At 34.9% G+C, this 15,076-nt stretch overlaps 1 protein-coding gene, 1 long non-coding RNA gene and 1 pseudogene across 5 annotated transcripts; 1 reads left to right on the plus strand and 2 right to left on the minus strand.

Moving 5' to 3' along the window:
• Positions 1-4,212: 4,212 nt before the first annotated feature.
• LOC100636702 (cytochrome P450 3A29-like) lies at positions 4,213-14,937 on the plus strand. Of its 4 annotated transcripts, XM_019996228.1 has the most exons (18): positions 4,213-4,706; positions 4,778-4,826; positions 6,378-6,451; positions 6,709-6,847; positions 8,792-8,881; positions 11,149-11,300; positions 11,397-11,493; positions 11,548-11,600; positions 11,657-11,753; positions 11,907-12,041; positions 12,338-12,426; positions 12,579-12,727; positions 12,773-12,909; positions 13,418-13,651; positions 13,775-13,863; positions 13,910-14,047; positions 14,098-14,260; positions 14,483-14,937. In XM_019996228.1, exons 6-18 carry the CDS (start codon positions 11,245-11,247, stop codon positions 14,561-14,563), a joined length of 1,518 nt encoding a protein of 505 aa, XP_019851787.1. In that variant the 5' UTR covers positions 4,213-4,706; positions 4,778-4,826; positions 6,378-6,451; positions 6,709-6,847; positions 8,792-8,881; positions 11,149-11,244; the 3' UTR covers positions 14,564-14,937. The 4 variants fall into 4 exon arrangements, with proteins under 4 accessions (XP_019851787.1, XP_003386505.2, XP_019851788.1 ...); XM_003386457.2 differs by lacking the exons at positions 4,213-4,706; positions 4,778-4,826; positions 6,378-6,451; positions 6,709-6,847 and adding an exon at positions 7,247-8,578; XM_019996229.1 differs by lacking the exons at positions 4,213-4,706; positions 4,778-4,826; positions 6,378-6,451; positions 6,709-6,847 and adding an exon at positions 7,247-8,573.
• LOC109581816 (uncharacterized) lies at positions 9,752-10,493 on the minus strand. The gene is made up of 4 exons (XR_002184789.1): positions 10,224-10,493; positions 10,063-10,181; positions 9,896-9,985; positions 9,752-9,842 (listed from the first exon to the last, which is right to left on the minus strand). It is a non-coding gene; the product is annotated as an uncharacterized LOC109581816 (long non-coding RNA).
• A 42-nt stretch (positions 14,938-14,979) lies between the features above and the next one.
• Positions 14,980-15,076, minus strand: part of LOC100636829 (multidrug resistance-associated protein 1-like) — a 6,973-nt pseudogene continuing 6,876 nt past the window's right edge.

The raw sequence follows: 15,076 nt of genomic DNA on the forward strand, positions 1-15,076 counted from the left end.
TTAGTATGGTATAAGTACATGATATGGTTTTTATTGTGTCATATTAAGGTTCATAAGTGAAAAGTCAGTGTAGGCAATGAAGGATAAGAACATACCCACTTATATAGCAAGGTTAATATATGATGTAGGTAACATTAATGGTTGTACATAGGTAATAGTATAGTATTAAGATATTATACTGGTATAGCAGAATTAATGCAATGTATCGTGTTGGTATCATTGTGTTATAAGTTGTATGTATAGGAATGGTATGCTATTAAGATAAAAAATGTACTTATATATAGCAAGGTTAATAATTATGGTATAGGTCTATAATTTGGTTTTCATCAAATGGTTTTGGTATATGTAAAGGGTCATAGGTTATATAAGTAACTTCAGTGTAGAGATATCTCACTATTCAAGTATTTTCTCAACATGTACTGTTTAGCTATTATTGGTGTGTTTGTATAATATTGGTTGTCCCTTACTGGTTCTGTATGTATGTACATGTACCAGTGCCCATATTTCATATTCTTGTTTTAATATGTTAGTGTCTGCATGTACACGTGTGCATGATAATATATTATTATGTTTTTGTTCGTGTTTGTACACGTGTCGTCGTGTTTGTACACGTGTCCTCACGTAGCGTAAAACTGCAACGTCACCTGGTCTCCAGTCTTGCTTTCTCTGGACAATGTTTGTCATCATTGGATCACTCCACCTGCTTGCAAGAAAACTTTAATCTTTTTTGGTATTTTCAATCACATCGAAGTATCATGTATTACCATGCATCATGAATTAATTCAGTACCTTGTGAGAGCTAGTGTATCAATCAAGAACATTCCATATGATTTAATAATGGCTGTTTGGAAGGACATCAGCTAACAAGGAGGTTGTCACTGATGTGGACACAGCTATAGTACTTTCCACTGCTATCATAGCATTGAGGCTCAAGCATCCAGCACTAATCTACAGTTTACAATATTGGATCTTCATCTAATACTAGCATTCTGAGAGGAGGAAGGAGAAGAACTGATAGACTACCAGAGGAGGAGAGGAGAACATATTTGGTTAAATGAAGACATGAGTATATTTTTTCACTGTATGGGTTGAGCTACCCTTTTTCACAGTGACCTGCTTTTAGTCCCGATCATGTGAGAGGGAAGGGGAGGGTCAGCGGAGGGGAGAGGGTTTCGCCCAGGAGTGTGGGAGAAGTCGTGTCCCCCTTTTGGGTCGGATCGAGGCACCCAGTATCTCATGCTTGGAACCCTCTCTTCTCCTCTTTCACTCTCTTTCCTTTTTATGTGATATGGACTCTAAGCAGAAGAAAGGATCAGACTTTTCTTTTTCTTTTTTCGTCTCGATCCTTTAACTACTTAAAAGCAGGCAAACACTATACAGTTGAGCTAAGGCAGGTTACGGTGGGTAGATTGGTGAGGTTTGTGATGCAGGTAGCTTGATGAGCCTGGGCACTAGCTTCCTAATTCTCATTCTGATCTCTTTCTCGATCCCGTGGCTTTGACTTAGGATCAATTGTTTAGTATTTGCCTTACCTTTCAAAATAAGTCAATAACTCTCATTGTAGGTTTATGATCAACGTCACGTCAAAACTGTGTGGGTAATCTGATGATTTAATGAAAATAACGCTTTAAAGTTGACACAAAGTTAGTGAAGTTTTAATTCTGTGTTGTGTTTTGTGGCTTGAGTGTGAGTGTGTTTTGTTACTACCACAATTTGTTTCATAATTTTAAAATGGTACACCATGTTCTTAATAATTAAACATGTTTCTTATGTATGTGACACAATTCATACATGCTCCTCATACAGGTGACCCAAATTTACACATGTTCCTCATACACATTTTGTTAGATTTTAACAGTCCTAAACATGACCCTAAACTGTTTCTAAGTTTAGCTATTGTTCATATGCTAATTATTGCATATGTAAATGTATAATATTATATTACGTTTTGGTAAGCTTGGCGTGTCACGCTGCATAGTCACGTAGCGTAAAATTGTAACGTCTTGCGGTCTCTACTTTTGCTTTCTTTCAACCGTATTCATCATCATTGGATCATTCCATCTGCTTTTCAAAGCATTCAAGAAGGAAGACCTATATTGTAATCATTGGGGTAGCTACTGTTTGTCACATTTGATCATAGGGTGAGAGGTTATCAATCAAGAACAGATTTACTTTCTATGAACAGCTCTTCAGAAAGACATCAGGCTCTAATCAAGGAGGTGGTTGCTGTGGACACAAGACTTACCACTAATGTCATATCATGCATCACTACTCTACACTTCTCCTGTCAGTTTACAATCGGATCATTTCTTTATTACTAGCTGTCTTCCGGTGGGGAGAGGAGAAAGGAGAGGAACAAAAGAACTGGAGGGAGAGAACATATCATAGCTGCTTTGGATTCAATAAATACACAAGCATATTTTTTCACTGTATGGGTTGAGCTACCCTTTTTCACAATGACCTGCTTTTAGTCCCAATCATGTGAGAGGGAAGGGGAGGGTCAGCGGAGGGGAGAGGGTTTCGCCCAGGAGTGTGGGAGAAGTCGTGTCCCCCTTTTGGGTCGGATCGAGGCACCCAGTATTTCATGCTTGGAACCCTCTCTTCTCCTCTTTCACTCTCTTTCCTTTTTATGTGATATGGACTCTAAGCAGAAGAAAGGATCAGACTTTTCTTTTTCTTTTTTCGTCTCGATCCTTTAACTACTTAAAAGCAGGCAAACACTATACAGTTGAGCTAAGCCAGGTTACGGTGGGTAGATTGGTGAGGTTTGTGATGCAGGTAGCTTGATGAACCTGGGCACTAGCTTCCTAATTCTCATTCTGATCTCTTTCTCGATCCCGTGGCTTTGACTTAGGATCAATTGTTTAGTGTTTGCCTCACCTTTCAAAATAAATCAATAATTTTCATTGTAGGTTTATGATCAACGTAGCATTGAAATTACGCGCGTGTGATCTGACGTTTTGATGCAAGTAACGGTTCACATTGTCACGATATTTGCGAAATCTCAATTCTGTGTCAAGTGTCTATTGTTATTTTATAGGATGCACAATTAATTCTCAATGTAATAATTATTCTTGATAATATGCACATTGTGTGGTAGGTTGTGTATTAAGACTACTCATTATGTTGATGTTGTAGAGGTTAAAATATTTAGACAGTAGTGGTGGGAGGCAGTAATAGGTCATTAGATAATGATACAGTATTAAGATAACTTGTCTTACGTTGTGTATACAAAATAAGTTGTAGGTATAGGTAGGTATTGTAGTAGAAATTAGGAAGCAGGTATAGTTATATTAGGCTATGGTGTAGTTATTGTGTAGTAGAAATTAGAAAGTAATTATGGTATAGAAATTAGGAAACAGGTAGTTATAGGATACAGGTTATATAGTGTACGTATAGGTTATAGATCTAGGTTTTATGATTTATTATTATTAAATTATTATTATCGTTTATAATTTTTTATTTTTTATGATTTATTATTTATTATTATTTATTATTATTATTTTTACAACCTGGGCCTCAGCAAGAGTGTTGGGCCAGGTTATTTCAATTTTTTGGGCAGCAGTGTAGTGCCGCCTCCACGTGGCGCTGCCTGGGATCACTAGTGGTTACTACTGCTAGTGATGCTAAGAGCACTACACACAAGAAGAAAAATAACAATACTAACAGTAAGTTTTTGTAAGGAATTTAATATTATCATTGATAGGTTCAAGCTGAAATAAAGATGAAATGTCAAGTGGATTGATACTCAAGACTGAAGCTAGAGATTTATATACTAGTTTTAATTTTTTGAAAAATAATTCTTTTAAATTTTGATTGCATGTATTTATGGCGATTTGAACTGTCATTGCCAGCTCTACAACTACTACTGTGCAGCATGGCCAAATGAGCTACCAACACATGCACATCTTTTTATAATGAATGTACAAAAAATATTATGTTGTGTAGAAAGTCTATTAAAATTTTAATTTTTAAGGTTCCAAATTTATGTCAAGATGTACATATATGATGTATCTATATTAGTTGAGTTTAGTAAAAGTTAAAATTTTTGTCATTAAAATGAAATAATCTTGAAGACTTTACTGACTGCAATCAATATGAAAGGAAGAAAGTCACTCCAGTCTCCTAGTAGTGGTATAAAAGGGCCAAACTTTATAGCCTCCTAGTTTTTATACATGACATGCATTGTTTTAACTGCTTTTATACAGTAGCTATAGACCTATACATGCACCATGAACTAATTGCAGCCAGCCACCCACGTGTTCTCACATTTCAAAATGGCTGCTCAGGCAAAGTTAAGCTCGAAGTTAAGTGCTTAAAGAGGGAAAAGAGAAGCTATTCACTCCTTCAGACCCATCAAGAAGAAAGAAAGAACAGACTAAGACAGTTTACTAGGACCAAGTACAACCTGAGATACAACCAGAAAAAGAAATACTACTAATAATAAAAATGATCTTCGAAATCCTCGTACAGTATTTATTGGTAACATTCCTCCGTCAACTAAAAAGGACATACTCAAGCTGGTCTTCCCCTTTGGTTTGGTCGAGTCGCCACGGCAACGATCAGTTGCGGTTTCTCCTGGTAAGCTTCCTGTTGGAGTTGCTAGGAAACTCGGAAAACAGTTGACAGGGACGACTACTAATTTCTATGTTGTTATGGAGACGGAGGAGTCTGCTAGTGCTTGTTTGGAGTTGAATGGACAAGAGGTTGATGGGAGGCATTATTAGGGTTGATCTGGCCACACCTACTAATGACACTCACTGTTCTGTGTTTGTAGGTAATGTACCTTTTGGGGCCAATGAAGAGAAACTGAGAAAAGTATTTGAGTAAGTATATGTACATGTATGTATCCACCAGATCTGTGTGAATGAGATGCATGATATTCATAGACTTTTTAATGATATTCGTTTGGATACCGTAAATGAAAAAATTATTCTGGCCGCCATGTTGGGGGTATACTTTGTACAGTCTTCAATGGGGAAAAGGTGTTATTTTACCGTTTTGCCTGCAGAGCAAAAGAGCTGCATCCAGAGAGAAAAGATTCCAACTTTAATCTCCATTTCTTTACCACTGCAACAGTTAGGAGCCTCTAAGTTATGTGGAAAAGCAGATCAGGCCGATTTTTGTCTCGATCCTTTAACTACTTAAAAGCAGGCAAGTGCTATACAGTTGAGCTAAGCCAGGTCATGGTGGGTTGATTGGTGAGGTTTGTGATGCAGGTAGTTTGATGAACCTGGGCACTAGCTTCCTAATTCTCATTCTCTCAATCCCGTAGCTTTAATTTAGGATTAATTAATTAGTGTTTGCCACATGAGTTAGTAACTTTCAATGTAGGTTTATGATCAACGTAGCATTACAATTAACATGTGCGCGATCTGACGTTTTGATGCACATAACGCTTTAAGTTGACACGATATTAGTGAAATCTCATTTCTGTGTTGCATTTCGTGACAAGTGTCTATTGTTATTTTATAAGATGCACAATTAATTCTTAATTTAATAATTATTCTTAATAATATGCACATTGTGTGGTAGACTGTGTATTGAACTACTCATTATGTTGATGTTGTAGAGGTTAAAATATTTAGACATTAAGATAGTAGGCAGTAATAGGTCATTAGATAATGGTATAGTATTATGATAACTTGTCTTACATTAAATTGTGTATTATCACACAAAGGTAGATACCGAAAAAATAATGATATTTATAAGCCACCGTCATTCTCACTTGAGGAGGAGGTCTATTATATTAATTATCACTTAAAACTTAAATGCACAACAATGTGTACTTCACTTCAAATCAATGATTAAAATTAATGTACACTAATTGAAGTGGAGTCCCATATCCATCATAGTACAATCTTAAAGATGTGTTTGCTTCATTACCAAAAATACACAAACATTCCTATTTAATTAAAAAGACGACGAATCTTCAAAATTATTTCACACAAAACAATCCTTACAATTAGAACATTAAGGTCAATATAAAATATCAGTGTGGAGTCCTCATTGTAGTTGTAGGCTTGAAAGAGATCTGATTTTACAAAACAATTTGCTTGTACACACTTTGCCTGCTCTACTGTCACTCTCAATCCAGTGGAACTGATAAAGCAGGTTGCAGTCTAAAAATTGTATAATTAAATCCCTGCTGTGGTTTTATGTTAATTTTCACTTACATCTCTGAATTGTATAGCTTTCAACACACTGGAAAGTGTCCTTGCATTTATCATAAAGGCATTTAAAACGTGCTCATCTTGACTCTCCATTATTGCTGCAACATAGCCATGCCTTTGGTAGATCTATTTACGCCTACTTCATTATTAATGTTGCCGAGAATGTTGCCACTTACCATTATTTTTTATTTTTCAATTCAAAAGGAAATGATCAAGGAGCTTCAAATTAATTCATTTATGTGAACAATCAGGTGTGTCAAGTCTACATGTGTGCCAAGGTGCGTGTGTGCACTTAGTTGTTCATGTGTACGTGTGTGCATATGTGAGAGGTGTATATTGATGTACATGTCATGTAGGTGTAGAATGTTGATGTTAAAATTTTAGGGTGTTTCAAATTTTGCTCAGTTTAAATAACAATTTAAAATTTTTGTGTATAATTTTTTGTTTTTGGTGTGGTTTGCACAATTTGAATGGCAGTTTGCATGGGAGTAATAAAAAAATATTTATAATCTTTTTTACTTAATTTTTTTATTAGTACCTTAATTCATCCCATTTGTTTGTGAAATGAAAACTCGAGAAAAGGTTGCCAGCTATTTGATAAGCAAAGGATGCATCTTGTTTAAGACTGCCAGCCATGACCTTTGACCCTGAGGAGAGAGGACTGCACTGACTTGGTAAGAACCTATAATTAATTGTTGGCAATTGGGTCAATTTTGATTATGCATGTAATATAACTATAATATTCCATTACTCCAATGTACATGTGTAAAGTTTTATGCAGATGCTAAATATAAGTAGAAATTTTGAGGTGAGTCTGATTGCATGATGCATGTTATAAATTTTTTACTTATGCCTTGTTTTTAATTTTTTACAAGAAATGACTCTGTTAGTTTTAATGATATTTTTAATGCCTATAGATGTCTTTAAATGTTTTGATTGAGTGATTGATTTTGATTGAAACAAGAACTTGGCTCTGCAATCACCCCTCACTTTTTTATTACATTTTCTGATATATATTGATGTCCTTATTTAAATAGTTTGATGATTAATTTTTGAGTTATGAGCAAAGCTAATTTTTGAAAAAAAGAAAGGCTATAGCCCATGTTTTGAAGACTTGGTTAGACAGTGTATTACATGTCAGCTGCAACGTTCTGCTCCTCTCAAAGCTCCACTCCACGCACCTATGGGAGTACCCCAACGTCTGTGGTCAAGAATTCATATTCATCATGCGGGACCATTATTAGAACATTTATTCCTCATCATAGTCGACCCATATACTAAGTGGATAGAAGCAGCAATAGTTCCACCCACATCCTCAGAAGCTTCAATTAAAGTACTCGTTCTGTTTTCACTACTCATGGTGTTCCAGAACACATGGTGTCTGATAATGGTTCAGGATTTACCAGTGAACAGTTGAAATTATTCACCCAACAGAATGGTATTAAGCACAGCTATACTTCACCTTATCACCCATCATCAAATGGCTTAGCGGAGATGGCGATACAGACAGTAAAACAAGGAATTGTTAAATTGGAAGGTACTATTGATTTTAGAATTGAAAATAAATTAAGAGATCTAATCTCAGGGCCAAGGGACTGGTGCCGAGGCTATGTGAGAGAGAGATATAGTTCTTCTTAGCATTTTTGCGTTTTCTAGCATTAATTAGACCATCCTTAGTATAGCAGAAGTCCTGTTAGTGGTTCACAGAGTCAGCCCTAGTAAAGTGATTGATCTCTCATAATACGATAAAGATTATCCCATTTTCTCCTAACTTATAGAATAACTCCACAGGCATTCTCTTTCTGAATTATTGATGGGTAGAAGAATTTGTACACATTTAGATCAGTTTCATCCAGATTCACTGAGCTAAGAGAATACAACAAAAGCAGAACATCCCTGAAAAGAAAGTGAAATCCTTCGTTTTTAGGAGATAAGGTGTTTGCTCGAGCTTACTCTGGTCAGAATAATTAGATACCAGCAACTGTTACTGAAGTTACTGGTCCGGCCAGTATGATATGTGGTCTCTTTAGTTCATCATAGTGCATGGTTACATAGTTCAACAATGGCATAGACATATTGATCAGCTCCGTCTTAGGACAAGGGCCTTACTTCACTCATTCAGCAGCAATTGACTCATCTAAGAATCCAACTCCAAATCCAGTCTCTCCTCTGGTAGCTACTCCTTTAGTACCTATAATCCATTGATTGATAGTCCATTTAATTAACTATAATATAATAAACTATAATAACCACACATCCTCCATATAAATAGCCCTGCATTGATCAAATTCTTCAGTTGTAAAGTTGTCTTTACTCAGTTCTCTGAAATTCTCTTCAGTTCTCATACTCTACTTTAATTGTTCTACAATTTTGTACATTGGATGTACTTCAGTACCATTGGTAGTGTGAGCTACATTGTTCATTCATTCCTTTTTATTTGATATTATATGATTCCATTTATAATTCTTGTGCATTTCCTCTTATTCTCTCTCTTTCTTTATTCATACAATGTGTTATCCTTGTTCTTTTGTTCATTCCTACATGCTGCTTTATTTTTATTGTGTGTGTCCATCTGTCTGTCTCTGTTTTCTTATTTGTAACTGTTTTTATTTTATTAGTTTTGAGGCTGGGCAAATATACAACACTAAGAAACTGACCCAAAAGAAACCTGGCTTGCAAAGTTGATTAACCATTATTCCTGCATAATAGTAAGCATATAATAATTATTGAAAAGCATGATTTTTTAATGTAACCATGTCTGTAACACTTGATCATCATTGCTTGTTGTTTGTTATGCTAGCATTGAGTTGTATAAATAAAAGTGGCATTCCAAGGGTAAAGCCTACTCATCAATGAATATCATCAAGGTAACCACTATGGTTACTAATAATCTCCCATTCCTCAGTCCACACACAAATGAGTGTAGGCTGGGGAATGCTTTGGGTGGCAATTAAGACTAGGCTACTTCCTGATTGACTTAATTGCAAGTTTGGACATTTGCACCTATTAAACAAGAAGGTGCACTATAAAACCATTCACACGTCATGAAATCGCTTCCGTCGATCACAGTATAAAAGGAGGTGCCCTGGGCACAATATGGCGGCCAGATTGAATGAAATTTGAAAATAACAAAATGGCTCCCGCACTGGCACTGTTCTTATCATGGCTAAATCACTAGCAAAACGCATTATAAAAACATTAAAATTAGCAAAGGTGAGAGAGTTAACCTACAAGCACACCTAGAAAGCATAGCAAGGAGAGAAATGGTATAATTGACTTGAAGTAATAATTTTACATTATTATCAATTATATTGTATATATATATATATTCTGAAAAATCTGCCAACAGCCTAAGAAACACAGTCAATGATGCTGTCAGGCAGGTAATAAGTGATAGTGGCAAGGGAATAGCCCTCACTACATGGTCCTCATTCAGATCCTAGTACTGGTAGCAGTTGTAACATTCAACGATCTACTGGAAGAAGTAAATACAAAAATACTATTCTAAATTTTTTAAAATATAAACATTATAGGGTTGAATAGATATTGGGATGGTGAGGAGCCTTCTGTATCTGTGTACCTCTTCCCAACTGTGCCCAGTGATGCCGACAAAAATATGGCAGTACTGTGATGGTAATATACCAACACAAGAAAAATGCTAGTACGAGCCTAAAAATATTAATGCCACCATATGATTACTTTACATTACAAATAATACTTACTTCTGTATCTAGTGCCTAATAAACTTGAGTTACGATTACAGGACTCACAACTGGCATTGAATCGAAATTCAGCACAAATCACATGACGATCTAAAATTATGAATAGTTTTGATGATGTTGATAATAATAATAATAATAATAATAATAATAATACTAACAAAGAATACCTGTCTGTAACTGATCATCCTTCGGTCAACCATACCACACTAACACTAATGTATGTTTCCCAATAGCCGATCCTATATCTATGCACAAAATGGCTGCTCTTCGTCCCCATCACCCATACCTTATTTATATATAATCACTAATTTTAACACACTATAACTACCTGAAGTATTAAGCATAGCAGAAGAACTACTAGTATCATGTGATAGAGCCTCAGAATGATTCTCTTTTTAAACTAAATCGGCGCCCGGAGTATGAGACGGCAGTTCCAGCGCCTTCTTTTAGTGCCTAAAGACCCCTTAACTCAATCAAGCCTAACTAGAACTGGTCCTTGTCTTCCTTGAGAGTAAAATAGAAGTCCATTTGGTACCCAAACCTTTTTCTTTCTGCGCTTTTCCTTGAAGAAGCAACACCATCTAGAGCCGACATTTTTACACGTGAATAAAACGGAAGCCACCATGCCCAGGGCCCCGCGTTTATACCGCACCTTCTCGTTTAAGTTACTATACTGTATTTGTAGTGCTTCTACAATTAGTTATAGCATGCTAGCTCAACATAAAGCCATGTATTTAATTTTTTAAATATGTTATCCTTTTTATTTGTTATTACTTTATACTTTTTACTTGTTTCATCATTGATATGCCACAGTGTAACTAACTTTTATGGCTGTGGTATTGTTTTATTTAGGTACCCTGATACCGTACAAGATGATTTATTGGCGGGGAATAATATTGGCGATTGGCGGTTTTATGAAGAAATTGCCAATTTAAAATCCACCATTTTGTTTTAATCTGAGCATGCTCAATGGCATGTGGCACAAAATTGCCAATATAAAATCCACCAATTTCTTTCCACAGGCAAATTTGCCAAATATTACTCCGGCTAATAGATCATCTTGTACGGGTATTTATTTCACACTGTGGTGCAAGGTTGTTTGATTTTAATCTGCACCTATCTAGCTGCAACTCAGTAGTCAAGAAAGTATACATGAGTGGCTGCTTCTTGTGGCTCAGTATACTCATTGACGTAGTCTCATTAGCCAAACCATTAATCATTAATTGTGTCACTCTGTTTATTTTGTTATTTAGGATTGCACAGGAAAGAGACGAAACAGCTATTTGCAGTCCTGTCACTCCTGTGGCCTGTTTCTCCTTAACTATAGTCTATTTGCTGCTATTTAGGATATGTTATATCTAGGAGGAATTTGTTTTCTAATAACTTTATTTCTTTTTTGGTACAAGTAAGTCTAAGATCAATTTGAAATTCACTATCTAAGCCTATTACTGTTTGTAAAAGCTGCATGGCAACTAGACCTAATGATTATTATTTGTTTCAGGTTTATGTATAGTCCCTACCAATTTTTTAAAAAGTTTGGCTTGCATTCTCCGCCAACTGTACCATTCTTTGGAAATATTTTTGACATATTTAAAGTGGTAAGTGCATGCATGTGTGCTGGATAGCTATCTAGTCATAACTGTTGTATGCAGGGGAGTATCTGTGCTTTAAAGAAATGGTCAAAAGAATATGGTAAAGTATTTGGGTAAGTATTTCATTGTCCAAACAAAAGCATCCATAAGTTATGTATATATACAACAGATACTATATTGGTGCACAGCCTTACCTTGCTGTGCTTGATCCTGATATATTGAAAGAGATTATGATAAAAAAGTTTGATAACTTTACTGAGAGAAAGGTAAGTTGAAGTCTGGCATCATTATCCTCCATCAATAATTGCACATATCGGCACATACTTAATATTATTTCAAAAGGGTGTGGCTGTTAGATCAGCATTCTTGTTCGAATTGTTATCATTATGATTATGTTAATGATTTATATTGATCACTAGAAGGAATTTGGCTTTTTGACTGAAATTCGCAAAAAGGCTAAAATTAGCAGCATAATGTTGTCTATGAATAAGCAAGATTGGAAGAGGACTAGAGCTATTGTTAATCCTGCTTTTTCAGCAAAGAAGTTGAAAATGGTAATAATGGTATATACATGAATGGTAAAATGGCTGATTTAAGTTAGGCATCCATTTCACAACTTTGTTGTCAGTACCTTTGATGTGGTTGTGCAACATGTCATGAAATTGAGAGTCTCTACTTCATGGCTTTTTATGCAACACATCAAAGGTTTAATCATAAGTTGCAAACAACAATGCGGCATAGTGGATGCCCACCTTTAGCCTGGTGACATACAGAACTGCATAATGCCAAATAACTAAAAATAAAGAAATAGTAATCAGGAAAAATATTTAAATGGTTTTTATGTTTACAGGTATCACCACTTATTGAAAGGAGTTGTGATACATTGGTTGAGATATTTAGTGACATAAGTAGAAAGAACAATGGTGCTGAGTTGTGGAGGTAAACAATATCATACAAATGCATCCTATGACACATTTCATGGTTAATTTTAAGCCAATAATTGACTAAAGCCTTAATTATTAAGTAGTTTTTTGCATTTGATGTAATGATACAAAATTTGGAACTGTACAGTTATTAATTCTTGTATGTAGAATATTTGGACAGTTCAGTATGGAAGTCATTCTAGCAACTGCATTTGGTTGTCAAGTCAATATTCTTAAAGGAGAAAAGAACTTTCTTACAGAAGCTGCTACAGGAATATTTACACCTAATTTGTATAATTTGCTAAGTGATTTGTGCAGTAAGTTACTGGTAAAAATCAATAAATTTGTTAAACTTTTCATAGCTCAAATTCCTTTCTCCATAAAGTTTTTTGGATTGTTTTTTGCTAAAAGATTGAAACTAACTCAATACCATAGTACTGCTAGAAATTTTATTTTTCATGTTATCAATCAGAGGCACCTGCAATCATACAAAAATACAGTAAGACCTTTTGCCCATCTATATTATAGTATATTTTATTGCATGTCTGACTTTAAGATCAAAGGAAACTTAGTAGTGATAAAACAGATAGAGCATGAAGAGCAAGAGGAGAGCAGCAATATCATATAGAAATATATGGGAGAAAAGAGGTCCAGTGTGATATCTGATTTATCGCCACTCATCAATTTGGTGCTGCACGAGTCATGCAGCTCCAAAATTGAGCAGGGAATTTGGCCCTTGTGTGCTATTTTTAGCAACGAGACCTTAAGCGAGTGATGATATAAAGACAGCACACGCCACCCCATGCATTAACTATTACATATAAAATGCATGATGATTATAAGCTTTACCTCAAATCTTTGAATCAATATTACCTTTGAGCCTTTAGCAGGCCCCAAAGGATCCAAGGTGCTAGAGTTGAAGGGTGTATTAACTCTGTCAGCGTGTTTTATAAGATATATTTCATAGTTCATGAGATATATATATACTAATCTGTATGATTATTTAGAATGTTGACCTTCTACAGCTTTTGATGGAAGCCAAAGCAGAAGATGATCAAATTTGTCCTGGTTCTAAGCAATTAACTGATGAGGAAATAACTTCTGTTTCGTTATTTTTTTTATTAGTTGGATATGATACATCTGCTAGCCTACTGGGATTCACAGCTTATCTTCTAGCAATGAACCCTGATAAACAGAATAAACTTTCTCAAGAAATCAATAAATATTATCAATGCAATAAAGTATGACACAATAATATGCATATAGTTTGAACATATATATAATCTCATATTCATTTTCATTTACATTTATCCTTAATCCAATTGTAACATGAGTCCTAACCTATGGTTTAAATTTTATAATAGGATTCTTCTCTTTATGATGCTGCACATAGCATAGAGTATTTAGACTGGGTAATAAAAGAGTCACAGAGGATATATGCACCAGCATCAATGTATTATCATTTTTACTACTTAATTGTTGATCATTTAGTGTAATAGGACCTTCAGAGAGTGTGAAAATACGTGTACAATTAATGGAGTTACTATACCAGCAGGATGCACAGTCATGATACCAATTCAGGTTCTACACCAGTCAGTTGAACATTGGGAGCAGCCTGACATTTTCAGGCCAGAAAGGTTTGACATTTGTAATTTTTAATGAACTTGTATTATTTTATATATTTAAGGTTTAGTCCTCATGAGAAAGAGTCTCACCATCTGATGTGTTTTATGCCATTTGGTGCTGGTCCTCGTAATTGTATTGGTATAAAGTTTGCTTTAATGGAAGCTAAAATGTGTCTAACAAGTTTACTGAGAAAGTACAAGTTTGAGAAAGCACCAGACACACAAGTCAGTAATACCATAACTAGGGGATTATATATAGGGTTGCATATGTGTTGTAGATGATAATTGAATTTTGAAACTAAAATTTAAAAATCCCATGCCTAAATAAAGGAGTTAATTCAAGCAATTTGCAATTTTTATGAATTTTTTATTTGCAAGAGCCTCTTTATAAACTTTTTAAATAATAGCATGCTTAAAATAAAACTCACCTTTTAACTTTTAATTCAGGTTCCATTGAAAACTCGTATTGGCTTGACACAGTCACCAGCTAATGGAATATTTCTTAGAGTTCTCTCAAATGGTTTTTAACTTTTTGATAAATTGAGGATCAGTGATAAAAAAGTTAATTTCTAATTTTGTAATGTGATATAGTTCTATCTTAGTGATTTTGATGATTATTAATTTTACAGATTCATTTTATTAGTCAATCAGTACCAATAATTGCATTATAATGCTTGAATAGACATAAGGTAATGTGTATGGCAAAGAGTGAATGCAATGTTAAACAAAGTGCGGCAAGCCCCCATAACACAATCAAGTAATTAATAATCTCAGACATTGTCATTGTTATTATTTCGTCTTGTGTACAGCAAAAAGCCACAATCTTCTGAAGGTGCTACATGAGAGTGCTTGGAATTAGGGGCTAGTTTTATTAAAACTCTAAATTAATCTATTTTTAACCTTTTAAAGAAGTTAGCAATGTTTTTATAGTTTATTTCCAAGGCTTAGTCATGTCTCAAACCAGCATCAGTGACCAGGCGATAAAATAAGCCTTGTAGCTCAAGTAACTTCTTTGGTGTATCAAACTCTGCTATCTGTCCT

Source organism: Amphimedon queenslandica, unplaced genomic scaffold (genome assembly GCF_000090795.2).
Source record: "Amphimedon queenslandica unplaced genomic scaffold, v1.1 AMPQUscaffold_13418, whole genome shotgun sequence".
Classification (NCBI taxonomy): domain Eukaryota; kingdom Metazoa; phylum Porifera; class Demospongiae; order Haplosclerida; family Niphatidae; genus Amphimedon; species Amphimedon queenslandica.